The 17,231-nt window shown below is 41.7% G+C and overlaps 1 protein-coding gene across 1 annotated transcript in view; it reads left to right on the top strand.

Moving 5' to 3' along the window:
• Window positions 1-16,383, top strand: part of thada (THADA armadillo repeat containing) — an 82,128-nt gene extending 65,745 nt beyond the window's left edge. The window contains exons 34-38 of the mRNA XM_058651826.1: window positions 3,239-3,311; window positions 4,053-4,203; window positions 4,293-4,409; window positions 14,066-14,256; window positions 15,818-16,383. Coding sequence (XP_058507809.1) covers window positions 3,239-3,311; window positions 4,053-4,203; window positions 4,293-4,409; window positions 14,066-14,256; window positions 15,818-16,144 — 859 coding nt within the window. The 3' untranslated portion in view covers window positions 16,145-16,383. The remainder of the gene's footprint in view (window positions 1-3,238; window positions 3,312-4,052; window positions 4,204-4,292; window positions 4,410-14,065; window positions 14,257-15,817) is intronic.
• The last annotated feature ends 848 nt before the right edge of the window (window positions 16,384-17,231 follow it).

Here is a 17,231-nt window from a genome sequence, read left to right as displayed (position 1 = left end):
CTCCATGAGCGTCTTGACTACAAGTACTTACTGGTTTTGAAGGTTTCCAGGATTCAACCTGTGCCACAGGCGCACCCTTGGTAAATTGCAGTGGGAATAATACACAACTCTTATATGGGCTGTGTGTGTTTATAGGACACATCTTTTTTATTTTTGTTCATAAAAACGAGCCAAGCGAACCTTTGAAATGTGACCTATTTCCTAATGTCATTTTCATCATGTTTTAATTTAGTAATGGCAAAAGCAGCCTAAATGCTCTGTGTTCCACGGGTTAAAAAAAAATCATAAGACTAAAGGAAGACCAATGAATTGTTTGGGCCAAATAATTTGCCTTTTTTTTAAGAATCGCCATTGGCACAATTATTACAAATTATGCATTTGTTTTCTCCGAAAGTTGTTGCTCTTTGACTTAAGGTTGCATTTTTGATGACCTGTTTCATGTGCTTCATATTTAGTTTATACATTATTTCTATTAAAAACTCTGTATACAATTGCACTGCAGTGCAAATGTAGAAATGATTGGACAGACGTACCATTAGTGTTGTTCAATAAGTAGTTACTGAAGGTAAACCATTTTTTCTGTATTATTTGTTACCATTAAATGGTCATATATTATCAAATGGAGGGGGAGAAAAAAACAAAAAGAAAGTTGGATGAATATATGGGCCAAAAACATCAGCGTCAGCCGCCCTGATCTGTAAAACATCAGCCAAAGAAAATCCCATATCGTTCGACCTGTACAAGACTGAGCAGCAAAGTTATTGGGCTGGAACAGGAATCACTATTTACAACAGAAGAGCCGTGACTTCAGATACCACCCACACACCGCACCACCTCAGGCGGGAGATACAGATCACTCACTTTCAGGACACAAAAAAAAGCCACGTCGAGCTCCATGCCAGCATTCATCTGACTCATTAATGACTGTTACACTTTTTATTGCTCTATGAAGTCCTTTCAACAAATGGTTCACTGTGTTTACGCACTGAAAATGGTGTTTTGTATGTTGGGGTGATGATGTGCAGTATTCTTATGTGATGATATGTTGGATGTTGTGACGTGTGTGTGTGACTCACACTGATGCTTATTTATACATAAATGAAGTTCCCAACAGAAAAATAAAGCGATTTAATCGCAGCTCGGCAGGTTGAGATGAACTGACAGCAAACAGAGATAGTTATAGTTATAGTTAGTATTTGACCTGAATTTATTTCAGCTCAAGATTCAACCCCACAGTTGTTGTTGCTGCTGTCGGGCAACTGTCCCGTATCCATAGGGACACACAGGCCTGCTCTCTGCACTTTGCTGCTGCTGCTGCTGCTGCTGCTGCTGCTGCTACGTACCTGGTGTTATTCATAGACTGCTGCAGTATTTATTTAACCAAACGGTCTCCCAGCTTGAGAGACTGGTGCTTTTTAAAAGTAAGTAAACAAAGAAATGTAATTGTGGTTGAAAGCTGATATTTCGGCTCCCCAAAAGCTGTCATCAAAGTGTTATGCCTACATTATTCTCAAATGTCAAACCTTTACTTTATTGAGAGCTTACACGCTCATGAGTCACAGGCCCCCTCTACCACAAACTGATTTGGCACATACTGTCTGTGTGTGTGTGTGTGTGTGTGTGTGTGTGCGCATGTACTGTAAGCCCTTTGACATGCATTGACAGACACACACACCTTCATTGACAAGCCACCGCTGTACGTTTCTCACTCCGACAAGAGAATACAGGCTTGAATAAGTATTGGATTACAAAGGCTTTTAGCCGTGTAAAGCCTTTTCCTGGCCACAATCTCTGGACCCGGGGATCCACTTTCCCTTTGGAGTGGCCCCAGGGTTATGATTAGAGCCAGGGAGGGATAAGATTGGGTTGCTGGCTGCCCTTGTCTGCCATGTGATTGAATGGCACTGGTGCTATTGTGATCTATAATGCAGCAGTGAGTACGAGCACACTTCTTTTGTGTGACTGTAAGTCAATACAGTTGAGCGATGTTTGTGTGGCTGACCGCGCTGCAGTGTTATGTCTGCATAATTCTGTCAGAACCCGACGCGAGTCCAGTAACTGGACTCGGACGGGACGTCTACTCAACCTGGGTCCAACGCGGTTAATATGAGCCGTAGCGCTGGATTTGATTTCCTGTTTACCCTGATTGCACATGTGCTTGTAGATGCTCATTAGAACAACATTGTTTTACATCGAGTAAAAGGTAAATTCAGTGTTTTAACACATTCTCTACACAGATGGTGTGATGCAGTTCTACTCCTCCATCAAACACTAACGGCGATGTGATTAATGAAATCAAACAAATCCAAATGTATTTGTATAGTGACAAACTATCTTTACATAGTAAGGCAGTCAGACAGACAGAAACGTGTGCACAGTGAGTGAATGGAAACAGATATACTGTAATATAAAAAAAATTGCTCTGATCGGTAAGAAGACTGGATGATGGTGTCATACAACATCTTTAACAAACACAAAATGCTAAAATGACACTAATATGTAGCGAAACAGTCAAATATCTTAGTTTGTATCATAGGCTTAATATCCCAAACCCTCCACTCTCTGCACCCAGTTGGTCTGACCCACCTCGGCAGCTTTATCTTCACATTTATGTTTACATTTATGTATTTAGACTTCCTGTGTCTTTATAGATGGGGTTTTCCTTAATGGTAGCTTTTGTTTGCACCTCACTGCCAAATCTCATTTTGTTTGTCACTAACAACATAAGGAGCGTTTAGAAAAATGTTAAAAGGGAGAAATGGTCCTCAAAAAGTGGAAGTGGGTTGGATTGGGTTCACATTGTTGCAGATTGATAATCACATAATGGATCCAGTGTGTAATAAAAAATAAAAAAAATAAGAAAAATGGACCCACACATTAGTAACTATTGATGGATAAATATTTACCATCTGTTGACCATCAAAGAAAGTAGATCCATAATTCTGATGTGATGCTTGCAACTCAAATGAGCTTGTAGCACCGTAACAAGAAAGTTTCCACAGAATGACTAGAGCAGGATAACTCACTCTCTCACGATGTTAATCTGGCTATTACAAACTAAAACTATTGACTCACTTACTGCAGCCCCACGGTGTTCTGTTAATCTGCAGTGACGGCTTTAACTCCGTCCTGATTTTCCTAATTTTGTATGAGAGAAAAACTCTCTTCTGGTAGGGGCAATGTCAAGATTAGGTTACTTTAGATTTGGTTGCTCAAGATGTTTGATTTTGTGTTTCAGTGTGGAGCTCCACTGTGCTGCTCTAACCCTGGTGTCTCAGCTGGTCGTTCAGCTGGTGAACGCTGACCCAAAGGTAAAGACTGTTGAACACTGGACTGACATAGACACTTTAGTTGCCTGCATGCGCTCTGCGTACTGTCTTTACCACAGAGTAGTCGGGGTTTGCCAGACTTAAGCACTGAGAGCTGTTGCACCGGTGAATCATAATGACAAAGTAGAAAACACACCTTTGTACCCTAATGGCTTTTAAACGCAGATGCCACTAATAGCACAACTAATTATAGTTAATTACAATAATTACTGAAACAGACATTATTAGTGCCATTAGCTCCACCTGTGCTTTTCAACGTGTCCAAACTGAGAAAGGTCAGTGAATCTGATTTGTGGGAAAAAAAGAATCTTAACGAGGTAAAGAGCGTTTAAGAATTGTTCCAGGAAAAAAAAGACGTATTTAGACTGTTGTTATTGATGACGTCGTCTACAAATATAGTCAGTGAAAAGAGACATGCCTTTTCTCTTTTTGATGTTTAAGCAAACTCACTGTTACTGTGTGTTATTGTTCATCTTTTCTTTAAAGTTGACATTAAAAATAAACAACCTTTGTCAGCCGTGGTCATATACATTTAGTCATTATTTTCCTGCAGGCAGCTGTCAGTGAACATTTTCCAGTTTAAACTGGACGTTAAATACTTTTGACTGAATCCTAACCTATAATGAAAGTGGCTGATAATGTATTATCATTGATTATTTTTCATTTTCATTCTGCTATGCTGTGATCGACGTCACAATGAAATGCTATGATGTACATTTTTAGGGTGCAAGGACGGTGTCGTCCTTATCTCAGTGGGGGGCGCTTGTGTGCTCATGCTGCAGCGAGGAGCAGCCAGTAGAGGTGAAGCTGATGGCCACTAAGGTGTTGGTCAACTGCACAGACGCTCTGCTGACCAGCAGTCATCTGCCGCTGGGTGAGTGTCAAAGATGGTAAAACTGGTGAAACTGGTGAAATTAAATATTGATCTGAGGATCCTGACTATTGTGTGTGTGTGTATTGCAGGTCTGTCCACTACAGTCTCCCTGTGGAGGAGTCTGTTCATGTTGTTGCAAGATGAAGACCAGGACGTCCGAGATTCTGCCTCTGACTTCATTGCAAATGTACCAGCACCTCTGCTCAGTAAGCGTACACACACACACACACACACCGAGTACACAACTATTGTGACATACATGTGAGCAGATTTGCTTACTTGGGATTTACTGACTCAAGCACTTACCAAAGCTGTATAAGACCACAATGATGTCACATACAGCACTCAATGATGATGTCACAAGGTTAGCACTCTCGAATGAGGCAAGAAGGCGAAGAGGTTGCATGTTCTCCCCGTGTGTTCTCCGTAGGGATGGGAATCGGTATCGGTATCGATACTGGTCAAAACTCACTGGATATAATATCGCACAGATATAAAATGTAAAATCAGGTACAATCCAAAAATCACAGACAAAATGTAAATAAATATCAGCAAAAGCATTTTAGCTTCATGTTTGGGCTGTTTATGTCCTCTTTTTTGGGGAGTGCAATGTTTGTTCCACAGTCGGAGAATTATAACTTTAAAAATGACTCAGCACAAATGTAAACAGCTTCATCGGACACATGTATCGGAGTAATTATCAATAGATAGTTTGTGTTCGGACTCAAAAAAAGTGGTATCGTCCTATCCCTAGTTCTCCAGTTTCCTCCCACAGGACAGATTAAATTGACTGTAGGTGTGAGTGTGAGTGTGAGAGTGGACTGTTGTTTGTCTCTGTGTGGCCCTGTGATGGACTGGTGACCTGTCCGGGGTGTACCCGCCTTTCGCCCTGTGGATGAATGGTTAAAACGATATATATATATATATATAAAAAAAGAAAAAACATGCTGGTGTTACTAGCAGTTCATGACATCATTTTGTGGTAAGGATGGTGAAGCGTTCCTGTAATGAAGGGCACTAATTGTAGTTTGGCAGTTGGGAAGCAACAGTGAAAAGTGTGTGTGGTTATGTGTCATTGTTTTGGGAACGTGTGAGGTCAGTTCTCTCTTATATGAATGAAATGAGGCCCGTCCTTACTTAGAACTCAGGTGCACACACCCAGCAGGGACAGGACCCTCACACTCCCAAGGACAGACAGCTGGCACCTCTCAAATGTCCCTTCAAAAAAAGCAGCCTTCGTGCTACTTCCTGTTGTCACTTGTCACCGCACACACTTCCTGTATTTGTCTATTTTTCCTCTCCCTGCACCGCCCTTATTGTGTCTGTTGCCACGCTGATAGTATCTCATAACATAACATAACATGAGATAGAAAAACAGCTCCTCAAAAGTCTCTGCAGCCCCACATGGAAATACAGTTTATGGATGAGTGGGCAGGCAGAGTCATGAGGGAAGTCTCAATGCCAAGTTATTTCAACTAAAGGCTAAATCGGACTCTCTGTGTGTGTGTGTGTGTGTGTGTGCCTGTGTTTATGTGCATAAGGCTAGACGGGCTGAGATAAGCTGTCAGCTGGAAATCAGATATAAGCCGAGCAATGTGACTAAGATGGAGAGGTTTTCTCTAAAACAGGAAGAAAACACAATAGGCATAATTACACACTGGGTGTCCACATGTGTATGTGGGACTTGTCTTTCGTATGGGGACAAAAAAACAAGTCCCCGTAATGTAAATCATTACATTTTAATGTGTGGACGTGTCTCAAGGTTTGGGCAAAGCAACTGGAGAAGATGGAGGCTGAGATTACAGTCTGTGTGTGTGTGTGTGTGTGTGTGTGTGTGTGTGTGTGGGAGGCCCAGTGTGAGTCACTTACCGTAAACCAGCCTACATTTCCTCCTGGACACACTGTGGGTAATGAGTGTTTATCTCTATTCTTTTGCATGACCACTTACTCTCCAGCCAAGCCACTCCGAAACCTACTCCAACCTATTATTAACATGTGCCATGTACACACGTCAGGAATGCACACACAGTGCAATGCGTTTGAATTAATAATATGTTATTAACCGAATAAGTGATTTGAAGGCTTGAAACGTACCCAACGTTTGTTTTTTTGTTTTAAAAGGACGGTTTCTGTTTTGGAGAGCATGCGTTTGTTTATCACACCCTCGTGGTCAAGTTCTCGCCTACCAGACACCAGGTGTTTGATTTTTAATGGCGGTACTCTCCCTCCCTCTCTGTCTGTCTGTCTTTGGTGACCTTTTTAATATCTCTGCTCAGCAGTATTACTCTGGTGTCGCAGTAACTGGGAGCTTGTACACAGGTCACTGTGAATGTGTGTGGGTGTGTTTTATGACCCGCCGCTGCAGAGTCAAGTATCGGAGGTGTTAGCTGCTTCAGATGGAGGCGACGACTCTTGGCCCTTTGATATGGAGGACGGCCAGAGATGTGAGAACAGAGACGGGGTCTTCGCCGTCACACAAAAGGGCAAAATGCAAAACAACCCCACCCTTTGATAAAAAGAAAGACAATTCAAATGTATTTCTTGAAACTCACTTGTTGTCTTCTTGATTATAATCTTACTGGACAGTGTCGTTTGTATTTCATTTTTAATCCAATTTTAGTGTTTTAAAACCATTTTTATTGATTTATCTGACGGGGCAATACATATCATACATATTCTGTGTCAGTTAAATGTTTCAATACCTTGTTTATAGGAGATTTAGCTGCAGTTCATTTGCAGTTCTTTCCCTGGTTAGACACAAACAATCTAGAACTCACAGATTATCTCAATAAACATATTGTACGTTGATGACGACAAAGAGTGATTATAGTAATAACTAGAAATGACAAGTAATAGTCAGAAGATCAACATCACAGACTTAGCTAGAAAGTAGAAAAGCATAATTCCCTACATCGTAAATTATTTCTTTGTAAAATAGTTTGGGACTCTGCAGTATTTTTGGTGTTTGTTTTTTTTACAAATGGCTCATTTCATGTCATTAGTGAAAGAGATAAATATCAAACATGCTTTTATTATTATTTGAGAGCAGGGCCTTTATTTTTAAATGAAGTGTGTGAATGTTTTCCTTATCACTTGCAATCGTGAATTTTCCTTGCGCTTGAACAATTGCGTACTGATATTTTAGTTAGTGATTAGTGGTGTTAGGGTTAGTGAAGGCTCTTCTTCCCAGAGCTGTAATTCACAGTGGAGTCATTGTTCTGGACAGGAAGAGCAAATTTAATTTAACCCCATCCCACTCGCCAACAATTTCCCCCCCCACACACACACACACACACACTCCTGTCCATCCCCCACCAGCATTGCCACCACCACCCAAATACCTCCAGAGTAATTGGGTCTGAAATCAAACTCCACTCACCCTCACTGGACCTCGAGCACCGTGACAGAGCCGTGCAGGAACAGAGGGATCACTTTATATAGATATATATATATATAGAGAGAGAGAGAGAACACAGAGGGATTTGGATTGGACAACGTCGTATAAGAAGGCAGTGATTAGAATTAGAATCAAGACAAAAAGTCAGGAGGAAGCAGGAAAAAATAACACATTGTGTAAAAATAAAGAAAAGTATGGACATAAATGACTTTAGTCAGTAACTATTAGGCATGAAGAGGAAACCAAAATGAGCTCAGTTCTCCACGGTGGCCTCACAAACTTACTTTCTGGGACGTTCTCTATCAACCTTTATCATCCAACTGTCCTGGATGAACCTTCTTTGCTCTCTGTATGTAATGTTTTCATTTATGTGTCCTCAGTTCATTCACTCACAGGGATGAATGGAGGTGGAAGTTTGTCATCAAACACGCGTCGTCCGTGCCTCTTCTTTATGTCGATCATCGTAGAAGAAACAATAAATTGCATAGAATTTGGATGCGAGTCCACCGAAAACACCAAACAGACGTGTTTCTTTTTGGTTTCACTTAATGATTTAGTGGGAAATACAATCACATGTTTGCAGTAATGACTGGTGTCGTGAGGCTCGTGTTGAGAAAGTGTGTGGATAGAGATTTCAAGGATAGTGCTACTGTGAACCACGCATCAGAAAGTGATGGAATTGATGAACGTCATTTTAAGGTTTGGTATACACCGATCACTATTTTATACGTTTAATGTAATGTAATGTTATTTATTTCTAGAGCCCTTTACAACAACCCATCGTGCTTTACAAAATAAAAGCATCACAGACACATGGCATTAAAAACAAATTCATGACACATAAATCAAAGCCTGAATATACCAATTAAAAGTGAACTAAAAGAATAAAAAATAAATAAAAACTGTCACCACACTACTGCCATAAGCCATTCTGAATAAATATGTTTTGGGTTTAGATTTATGGACGACAGAACTGAGAAAATAATTGACAGATTAATTAATAATGAGAATTCCTTGCACTGGAGGCCAATGTCGAACCATCGACATTAACCCTTTTTTTTTTTAAACATCACTTAGTTCTAAAAAATAAAAGAAAGAAAGACACAAAAGTCAATGTGTCTTCAATCGTTTACAGAAGCGCACAACACTAGCTTATTCCACAGGAGGATGAAACCAGCAGAATCTATTCCTTATCTGAGAAAAAAAAGGCTTTGAACTCAAACAACCAGAGCCAAAACATTAGCAACTGTTTGTAAATCATCCTGTGTTTGTGTCTTGTGGGGGAAAGAAATGACTGCAGGTGATGGTGTTGTTTTCATGACAGAGACAGACAGGAGACCACCCCCCATTAGAGAGCTATTAACTTGTATATGATTCCTTGAGCCAACCACAGACTGGGCTCTGATGACAATGATTCGCTCAGACTTCATGTACCAGCATATTCTCAGACTGTTATTTTAATGTTAATGTCATTATTCACTGACGTTTGTATAATGATCGTCGTGCTAATTATTCCTGGTGGGGATGTTGTTGTTGTTGTTAGTCTCCAGAGGAAGTCGAGGCTGTAAAGTGTCTGTTTTTTTTCACACCTCTCTCTCTACCTCACACCTTTGTTTCCTGGTGTCTCGGCTCCACTGTCGTGCCTGTAGCCTACGCAGTCAGAGCGTTCACATGACTTTAGAAAACAAGCAAATTGTGTTAGTCCAACTAAAGCCAGACCTTTTTAAAATGAATGTAAACACCATTTAGTCCGAGCGAAATTGGACTAAATCGAATTTCCCAAAATTGGACTAACACACACCAGATAATGAAAGGAGTGGGAGTGGAGCTGCTGCTGCTGCTGCTGCTGCTGCTGCGTGTATACCCAAGAAGCCAGTACACAGAAAAATAAGACCACAGAACTGACAAAGGGGCCGTGTATTATCCCCTAGAGTAATGGAGGCAGACACACTTCATTTAATTAATCTATTCCCCACTAGTGTTCGTTTACTGAGGAAAGGGCCATAGTGGAGCTGCAACTGTGCGTTCCTGTGCATGGAAACATAATCACTCTGTGTGGGTTTTGAGTGAGAAAATGAGTCCATTTGTCAGGGGGACACTCTTGTCTTTGTCATTTGTCAGTTTTTTTTTTTTAACCAAGTCTTCCTTGTACAGTTGACAAGGCAACAATGCACTTTTAGGGTTAATAAATGAAATGTTTGAGGGGCCCAGACACCCGGCTCCCCGTGCTGATCTGTGCGGGGCCCCCTGTTTGACAGACAATCTTTATTCAGGCTGTATAGAATGAAGACCTGACTTTGGGACAGGACAGGTGTAGCTGAGGGACCCATACGGTGGTCTGTCGTCAGTTCACAGCCCCAGGTGGGATGGATGCCCTCTCACCCGCTGCTGAACACTCAGATGAGTGGGTTTCTAAACCAAATCCGCTGCGCCTCTGTGGGTGGCTGAGCAGAGGAATGAAGTCCCACCACCGTGAATATGTTGATAACCATCGGTACATTAGAACAATGATTATTGTGCTTGTGCGACTTAACCTGGACTTTTAAATGCAGGGTGGTGGATGGCTCACATGGTAGAGCCCAGGCCCTCTGCAGAGACCCAGGTCGCTTCAGTCTGTTCTGCAGTCCAATTAAATGGCGTGGTTCGATTTAACTGTGCTTGGAAATGTACTGACTGCCTTCTGATGGACGGATGGACGGACAGAGTAACTAAAGAGAGACTCATAACCATGCCGTGAATGTATGTTGTGCAGTGGTGGTAATATAATATCATATATAGGGAGCTAACCTTGAAAGGTCACATTGTTCTGATTCATGTAACAGATATGATACAAGGTCCAGGTGAGCAATTTGTTCTGTTAACTTTGGAAAACTATACTGTCCCCGGAGCAGTCTACTCTCCCCCCCCCCTCCCCCAACACACAGGAAAGCCATTGTGCAGCGTGAGCTGCCAGTGATGACTTCCTGCAGCCTTCTTTGTTGGAGATGGAGAGTACTGTGCTAGAGTCTTAGGACGTCACCAGCTTTGTTGTTTTTATGTCTTCTTCTTATTCTGTGATCATTGGATTGGAATAATGTGACTGAAAGTTATTTATATATTAGAACGCTGTCCATACAACATGTGTATGCAGTGCTCAAGCATGTCTTGAATAAACCTGGTGTTATAGACGTTTTTGGCAGCAGATAATTGTTGAATTGTTAAATGAAGTATAGGACAAACACAGGTTTTATCGGTAACATGAATTAAGATTCTACTCCAGGTTTAAGAGAGCTGGGTGACGTGCTATTGTGGGTCACATTAAATACTTGACTTGGAAAAATGTGTTACTTTTAAAAATGCATATGTTTCCTGTATTTACTGGGTGTGTTTCCTGGAAATAATTATACCATGTGGTCCTTAAAGGATTGCTAAAACAACAAATATAATAGTGGCCGGAGCCTTTTGCACAGTGCTGTATACATGTGTTTATATGTACATAGATACACATGTATATACATAGATATGTATATATATATATATATACTGTATATATATATATATATATATGTATATGTACATATTAAAAAAAAAATATTGCCCCTTTTCCACTGTATCTGGTTATTTTATTGGCTCTAATCTAAACATGTTACGTGTGTGAACATGGTCAGTTTGTAATCTACTACTATACTTTATTTTGTGCTGTTCCTTTTTTAGCCATGACGTTATGAGCAGCAATCGAAAAACATGTTCAGTTGCTGGTGAGTTTGAATGAGAGACTGAAGTGAAAGATGTAAAAAAAAAAAAAAGAAATGTGACCACTGCACTGTTGACAGGCACGTTGGTTGTTTAAGGTACACTGTGACATAAAACATGATTCACTGGAGGAAGAAAACAGAGAAACTCCCTCCCTGGCATGGGAAAAAACTAAATTGCCTCTCACCCTAACCCAGGTTTACCGACCTCTTTTTGAAAAAAAAAAAAAAAACAACAGCTAAATTTAGGTTAAAAGAGCTTCCATATTTCATTTCCATGTATAATACCTCAGTGGGGCTCTTTAATGTGACGTTTTTGAAGGCTTGTTTGTTATTCTTCAATCAGTTTTAAAATATAAAGCCACTGTCTCTAAGAAGGCAACCAAACATCATAGGTCTTTTTAAAAAAAAGAAAAAAATAAAAAAAACTCATCAGAAGCAGAATGGTACAACTGTTATACTGTTTCCACAAGAGGCATAAGGTTAAGTTTTTCCCTCACACTCCTGCCCTGCCCAGCTCAGATGTGTGCCAATGGATGCCAACACACACACACACACACACGGTCAAACTCGCACCCTTTCATTCACCAACTGGCACTGACACGCAACATTGGATAATACTCATACCGACACACAATCTGCACTGAGTTCCATTCATATTTAGACATTAACCATAACCAGTTAATGCCTAACCTTAACCTAACCACAATTCAAATATCGGCCCTAAACTTTACCACTTGCAAAGAAATGAAGTCCTGCTTCATTTGGACCAGGTTTTGGTTGTGTTTGGTTGTGTTTATGCCAGTAAAGGTCCTGAAAAGGTAATATATACCCAAGTACACACACACACAAACAGATGCTCACTCACTCACTCCACACCAGTAAACCGCGTGAAAGACAATCCCCTTGAGAAAACGGCACATTTTGCACCAACAGCTTGAGGAGAGAAATCATGTTAAGCAATGTGTGAAACCTCCATAGAAAAGTAGATAAATTGAACGCAGCTAAAATTTCCCGTGAAGGAGGGAGGGAGAGGGAGGGAGAGGGAGGGCGGCAGGAACCTGTAAAGGTTTGACATGAGAGGCAGGGCCGTCCCAAAGAGAGGTGGCCTCTTGGTGAAGAAAGGAATTTGTCACTCAAGCTCCTAAACTCTTAAATCTCCTCTAATACATTACAATCAACAGCCTCTAATGTTCACAGACCAGGTTTCTCTCTCCCGCTTTCTGTGCAGACGGAAGGCTCTGCTCTGATTTTACGCCTCCTCTCTGAAGAGGAAAAACAATCCGGGTTCCCAACAACCCTGTGTGTGTGTGTGTGTGTGTGTGTGTTGTATACGGCCTGTGTGCTGATGAGGGTCTACATACACTCCCTCCCTCCCTCCCTCCTTGTTTCCCAGAGTGGTAGTGTTTTGGCTAGTGGCTCCCAAAGTCTTTTGATGTGTCTGGTGTTATCAGGGTGTCAGCTGTGGTGAGGATGGTCAAGGTGGGAGAACAACAAACACACACTCACACACTCTCCCCGTCTCTCTGCGTGGACAACTGGAGACGGCAAGTGAAGTCGAACATTATGTTTCCCCCCGTTTGAAGTCTGTGTGTCCTCCACTCACACGTCCTCCTCTGACTTACACAGCATATGGGCTCGTAGCAGGTCGGCCTCGGTTTTGTGTGAGACATTTGCATTTATTTCTTCGGGTTAGTGATGTGGTCGTGAGGGAAAAAAAAATCCACACGAATATGACATTTATTCAAATGTGATGAAAGAATATGTGGCCGTGGCATCAAATAAACGAAATATAACCATTTAATGTTCGAACCAAAAGCTTCAAAACTACAAAAACAAAAGAAAGAGACATTATTTTTATAGATGTGATTAAACTTATTTATTGTTCTACTTCTAATGTCTTCAATAATCCATGGATTAAGTCGTTTTGTTGTGATGAAATAACTGACACGTTTGGTTAAGACTCCACTTATTGACATGTAAACAGGAAGTCAAGTGGCACATTTGCTCCCTCTGTGTGTGTGTGTGCGTTTGAATTCACTCATACACACCCTGATGGTGGTTGGCTGCCTGAGTTATAGTTTTGTTTCCCAGAAGAAGAAGAAGAAGAAGACGCACATGCGCACACTGAGTTTGGAACACAGCGTCAGCGCAGCATCATTCAAACATCACTGCCCCACACTGACACAACAACTTAGGGATTCTGTTTGTCTTGTAAGTGTTTGTGAGCCAGACGTGATATTTTACATGTGATAATCTTGCAGAATATGGAGTTTGTTCTCTGCTTTAAGGACTTGCGGCACAGTGACGGGAGTACACTCACATTTTTTCCTTAGAGGCAAATCTTAATTTTACAAATGGTGCTCTGTTCAGCCGTGGAAAACGACTTATTTAGAAATATTTGGTTCAATTGAATTATTTTGGATAGAGGGACACTCCACTACAAGTAATGCTTTTTCCCCTTCATGCCACCACATCACACGATACTCACTCTCATATAGACACTGTTGTAGAAACTGCTTTCAGTGAACACGCCGCAGAAAGATTTTTCCTTTTCATTGTAGCTCTGGTGACAAGGGTCTTGTTTAAGAAAATCAGGTTTCTCAATTACATGATTTTTAATGGGCCACACGGCAGAGGAGTGGCTAGCACCGTTGTCTCGCAGCAAGAAGGTCCGGGTTTGTGACCTGGTCCACCTGTGTGTCCTAAATGTCTCGTCTCTGTCTGTCCACAGACATGGCAGGCACGTCCGTGTGTCCCTCAGTCGCCTTGGAGTCGGGCATGAGACTCCTGTGTCGTCTGTTTGAGACGTGGGAGCAGGTTCCTGCAGGTTTCCTCGCGCTGACAGAGTGGCTGCTGGGAAAAGACGACGCCAACGATGAGGCAGCTGAAGACGAAGCTTCTGGCCTGGTGAACGTTTCTCCGGTAAGTTAGATTTCCAATGGTCAAAAACACGTTTAATTCTAGGTTTAAACTACTTTTGTTTTCTTTTACCATTGTTTAATTAGCATTCACCTCTGGGTCAAAATACTCTTTTTTTTTATCAGCTTTGATCAGTGCAGCTGTTAACATTAATCTTTGTCGTCATCCTTACTTTTTTTAAACTTAGGACAGTGTTTGATGGCAGTTCATTCATCAGTTGGATCATTGAAAGGGTCAAATTAAAGTTAGACTGAATCAAAAGATGCAACCGCATGGAGCTGTTGTTGTTTTTCTTCCTGCAACTCTTTTTTCCCCCCCACCATGACATCACAGTTTACACACAGTTGAGGCAAGGGGTGAAAGAAAAACACACCACAGGGCACACTGTAAACAAATGATGTGTATTGTATATATATAAAAATGATTATGACCTCAGCGCAGATACATATTGTCATCTTACATTGTTACTCTATGGAACAGGAACATCACAAACTGCAGAAAACACATTTGTTAGACAGTAGATTGTGTCAAAGTGTCGTCATCTGCCAGGAAAACTGCGAGGACACAACAGACGCGACACTGGTCCTTGAGAAATAATGTGATCGCCAGCTTTTAGGTCGTGCGGGTGATTATTTTCGAGCGGGAAAGGAAAACATTTCCTCCAAAAAAAATCATTATCCTTGTGTTTCACGCTGGAACACAATTTCTATCATCCAACCTGTGATTCCAGTTGATTTAACACTGTGGAATAACAGGAACAGATAGAACTATATCTTTCTTTCTTTTTTTTTATCGTCGCTCTTGTTTTACTCACAGTAGCAGACAAAATAGCAGGGCATTTTATAGCCGCCAAAGTTTCTGCTCTCCGACCACTTTGTTTAGCAGCTTGTTTTGTTTTGGTGCCTGTTTAATTGCCGGGTTCTTTCTTCTCAGACTCGAGTTAAACGGCGGATTGTACGACGCAGCTCTGAGCAAGCCACCGTCGACCGTTGCTTCTTTGTGTCTGATTGTTTAAATATTAACAGCGTTGAAAGCCTGAGGTCTTTCTTGTTTTTAATGCTGCACCATTTATTTGTACATCAACAAAGTTAAATGACCGTGTCTAATGTGAAGGGTGTCACTCACTCACCCACTCACTCACAGAGCCTTTTTTTAGACGTGAACTCCAGACAATGTCTGAGGAGAGCATGCCGTCCACATGTGATGAATGCGATGGGAGGTTGTGAGACACAAACTGCCGTTTCTCCCGCTGCGTTTTCACATGAGCTCACTTGGACATTGACCAGAGATGATAGGAGGAAGCTGGCGGGACAATCTTCACAGCCTCTTCTGCGGAGCTCCTCCGCCCTAAAACCACAAAGTTTCACCTCATTTTGCAGTTCCACTCAGTATTTTAGTGTTCATGAACTAATTGGTTCCTGGACATGTTTCTTTTCTGCCACAGTGTCATTATTTCCATCAGTGTTGTGACTTCAGGGAATAAAACTAGGATACATTTACGTTATGCTGCATTTGACTTGTTACCATAAACCATAACTCAAGTAATGTCGAAATTTTCTTTTAGGACCAGGATGAGGAAGACTTCCTGTTTGAGAAGGGGGACCTGAACTTGTGGGCTGAACCTGTCCAGTGGGTGGCGCTGCTCCACAGAAACCTCAGTTCCCTCATCCTGACTTTGAAGCAGACCCAGCACCCAGGTGCGGGAGCCCTGGACCAAACCCAGCTCCAAATACTGTCAACTCAGGCCCAAGCCCAGGCCCTCGGCACTCAACAGGCCCTGGACTCCCTCCCTGCTCTGCCCCAATTCTCCTGCACCGTGGAACACACTCGGCTGACTCTGCAGCACAAGAGGGCCACACTGGCTCTGGACTTGCTGGAGAGGCTGAAGTAGACGAATTAGCAAGGTGTGTTTCTGATTCCACCACATTTCGTAAGGGGAATTCCTAATATTTCAGAAAAGGGGGAAAAAAAAAGATCCCAACACAGAAAAGACCACAGACAGGCTTTGTGGTCAAGTCTTTAGTTTGTTTTTCCACTCTGTACTTGTCTCCTACAAATGTTGCCATTTGATTTTTATGATTACTGTTTTTGATGTCTTTTAAATAAATACTGTCTCAGATTACTACATGATTCCAATGCTCCAGGTTTTTTTTTTTTTCCCCTGAAAGTAAATAACGTCTTTGCTTCTCTCTTGATTCTGGAAAAAGGAGAGGAAGGAGAGGAACTAGGCAATGATAATATTATGGGAATACTGTACATGTGGGAGTATTTCAGAACACGCTTGTACACAACAACACTCTGACGCACTGTTGTTTTTATCGATCGTAACTTGTCACACGGCACTTCTGAGCGGTCTGCTCTCTCCGTGTCACCAGGGATTTAAAGTTTGGAACCAAAAAAAAGAAAAAAGCTTCAAGCACAGACTTCAGTGGTGTGATTGTGCAGCCAGCCGAGCTTTATGACCGAGGCACGGGATTGTGAAAGCAAGTGTTTGCTCTGACACGTCACCAACGTTGTATTTTAGTGTACGCTTGACTTCTACTGTATGTTTATACGAGGTGTTATTTTCCTGTGATATTTAATTTACTGCAGGATTCTTCCCATTGGACGGTGTTTTTACGCTTCCCTCTAGTTTTCCTGGTTATGTAATTAGGAGGACGGCACAATGGACTACTGTCCTGTGTGTGTGTGTGTGTGTGTGTGTGTGTGTGTGTGTGTGTGTGTTGGTACTGCGTGTTCCTACAGCTGGGCCCTTCTCTCTCCCTGGTTGCCATGTTCCCTGTTACAGTAAAACTGACGTAATGTTTTGGAACAGCTCAACATCCCCCCCAATAAAAACAGAGCTGTGTGATGGGAGAGCGGTTTCTGTGGACGAGGACATGTTCAAGGGATTTCTTAGGAGTCTTGCTGCGTCTGTCCTTCCCATTAAACTATTTATCACATCTTGCACAGCGCAAATAGTCCGGGGACAGCCCTCA

Source organism: Solea solea, chromosome 15, assembly GCF_958295425.1.
Source record: "Solea solea chromosome 15, fSolSol10.1, whole genome shotgun sequence".
Taxonomy (NCBI): domain Eukaryota; kingdom Metazoa; phylum Chordata; class Actinopteri; order Pleuronectiformes; family Soleidae; genus Solea; species Solea solea.
The sequence above is the reverse complement of the archived record's forward strand: the minus strand, read 5'-3'. Positions and strand labels throughout refer to the sequence as shown.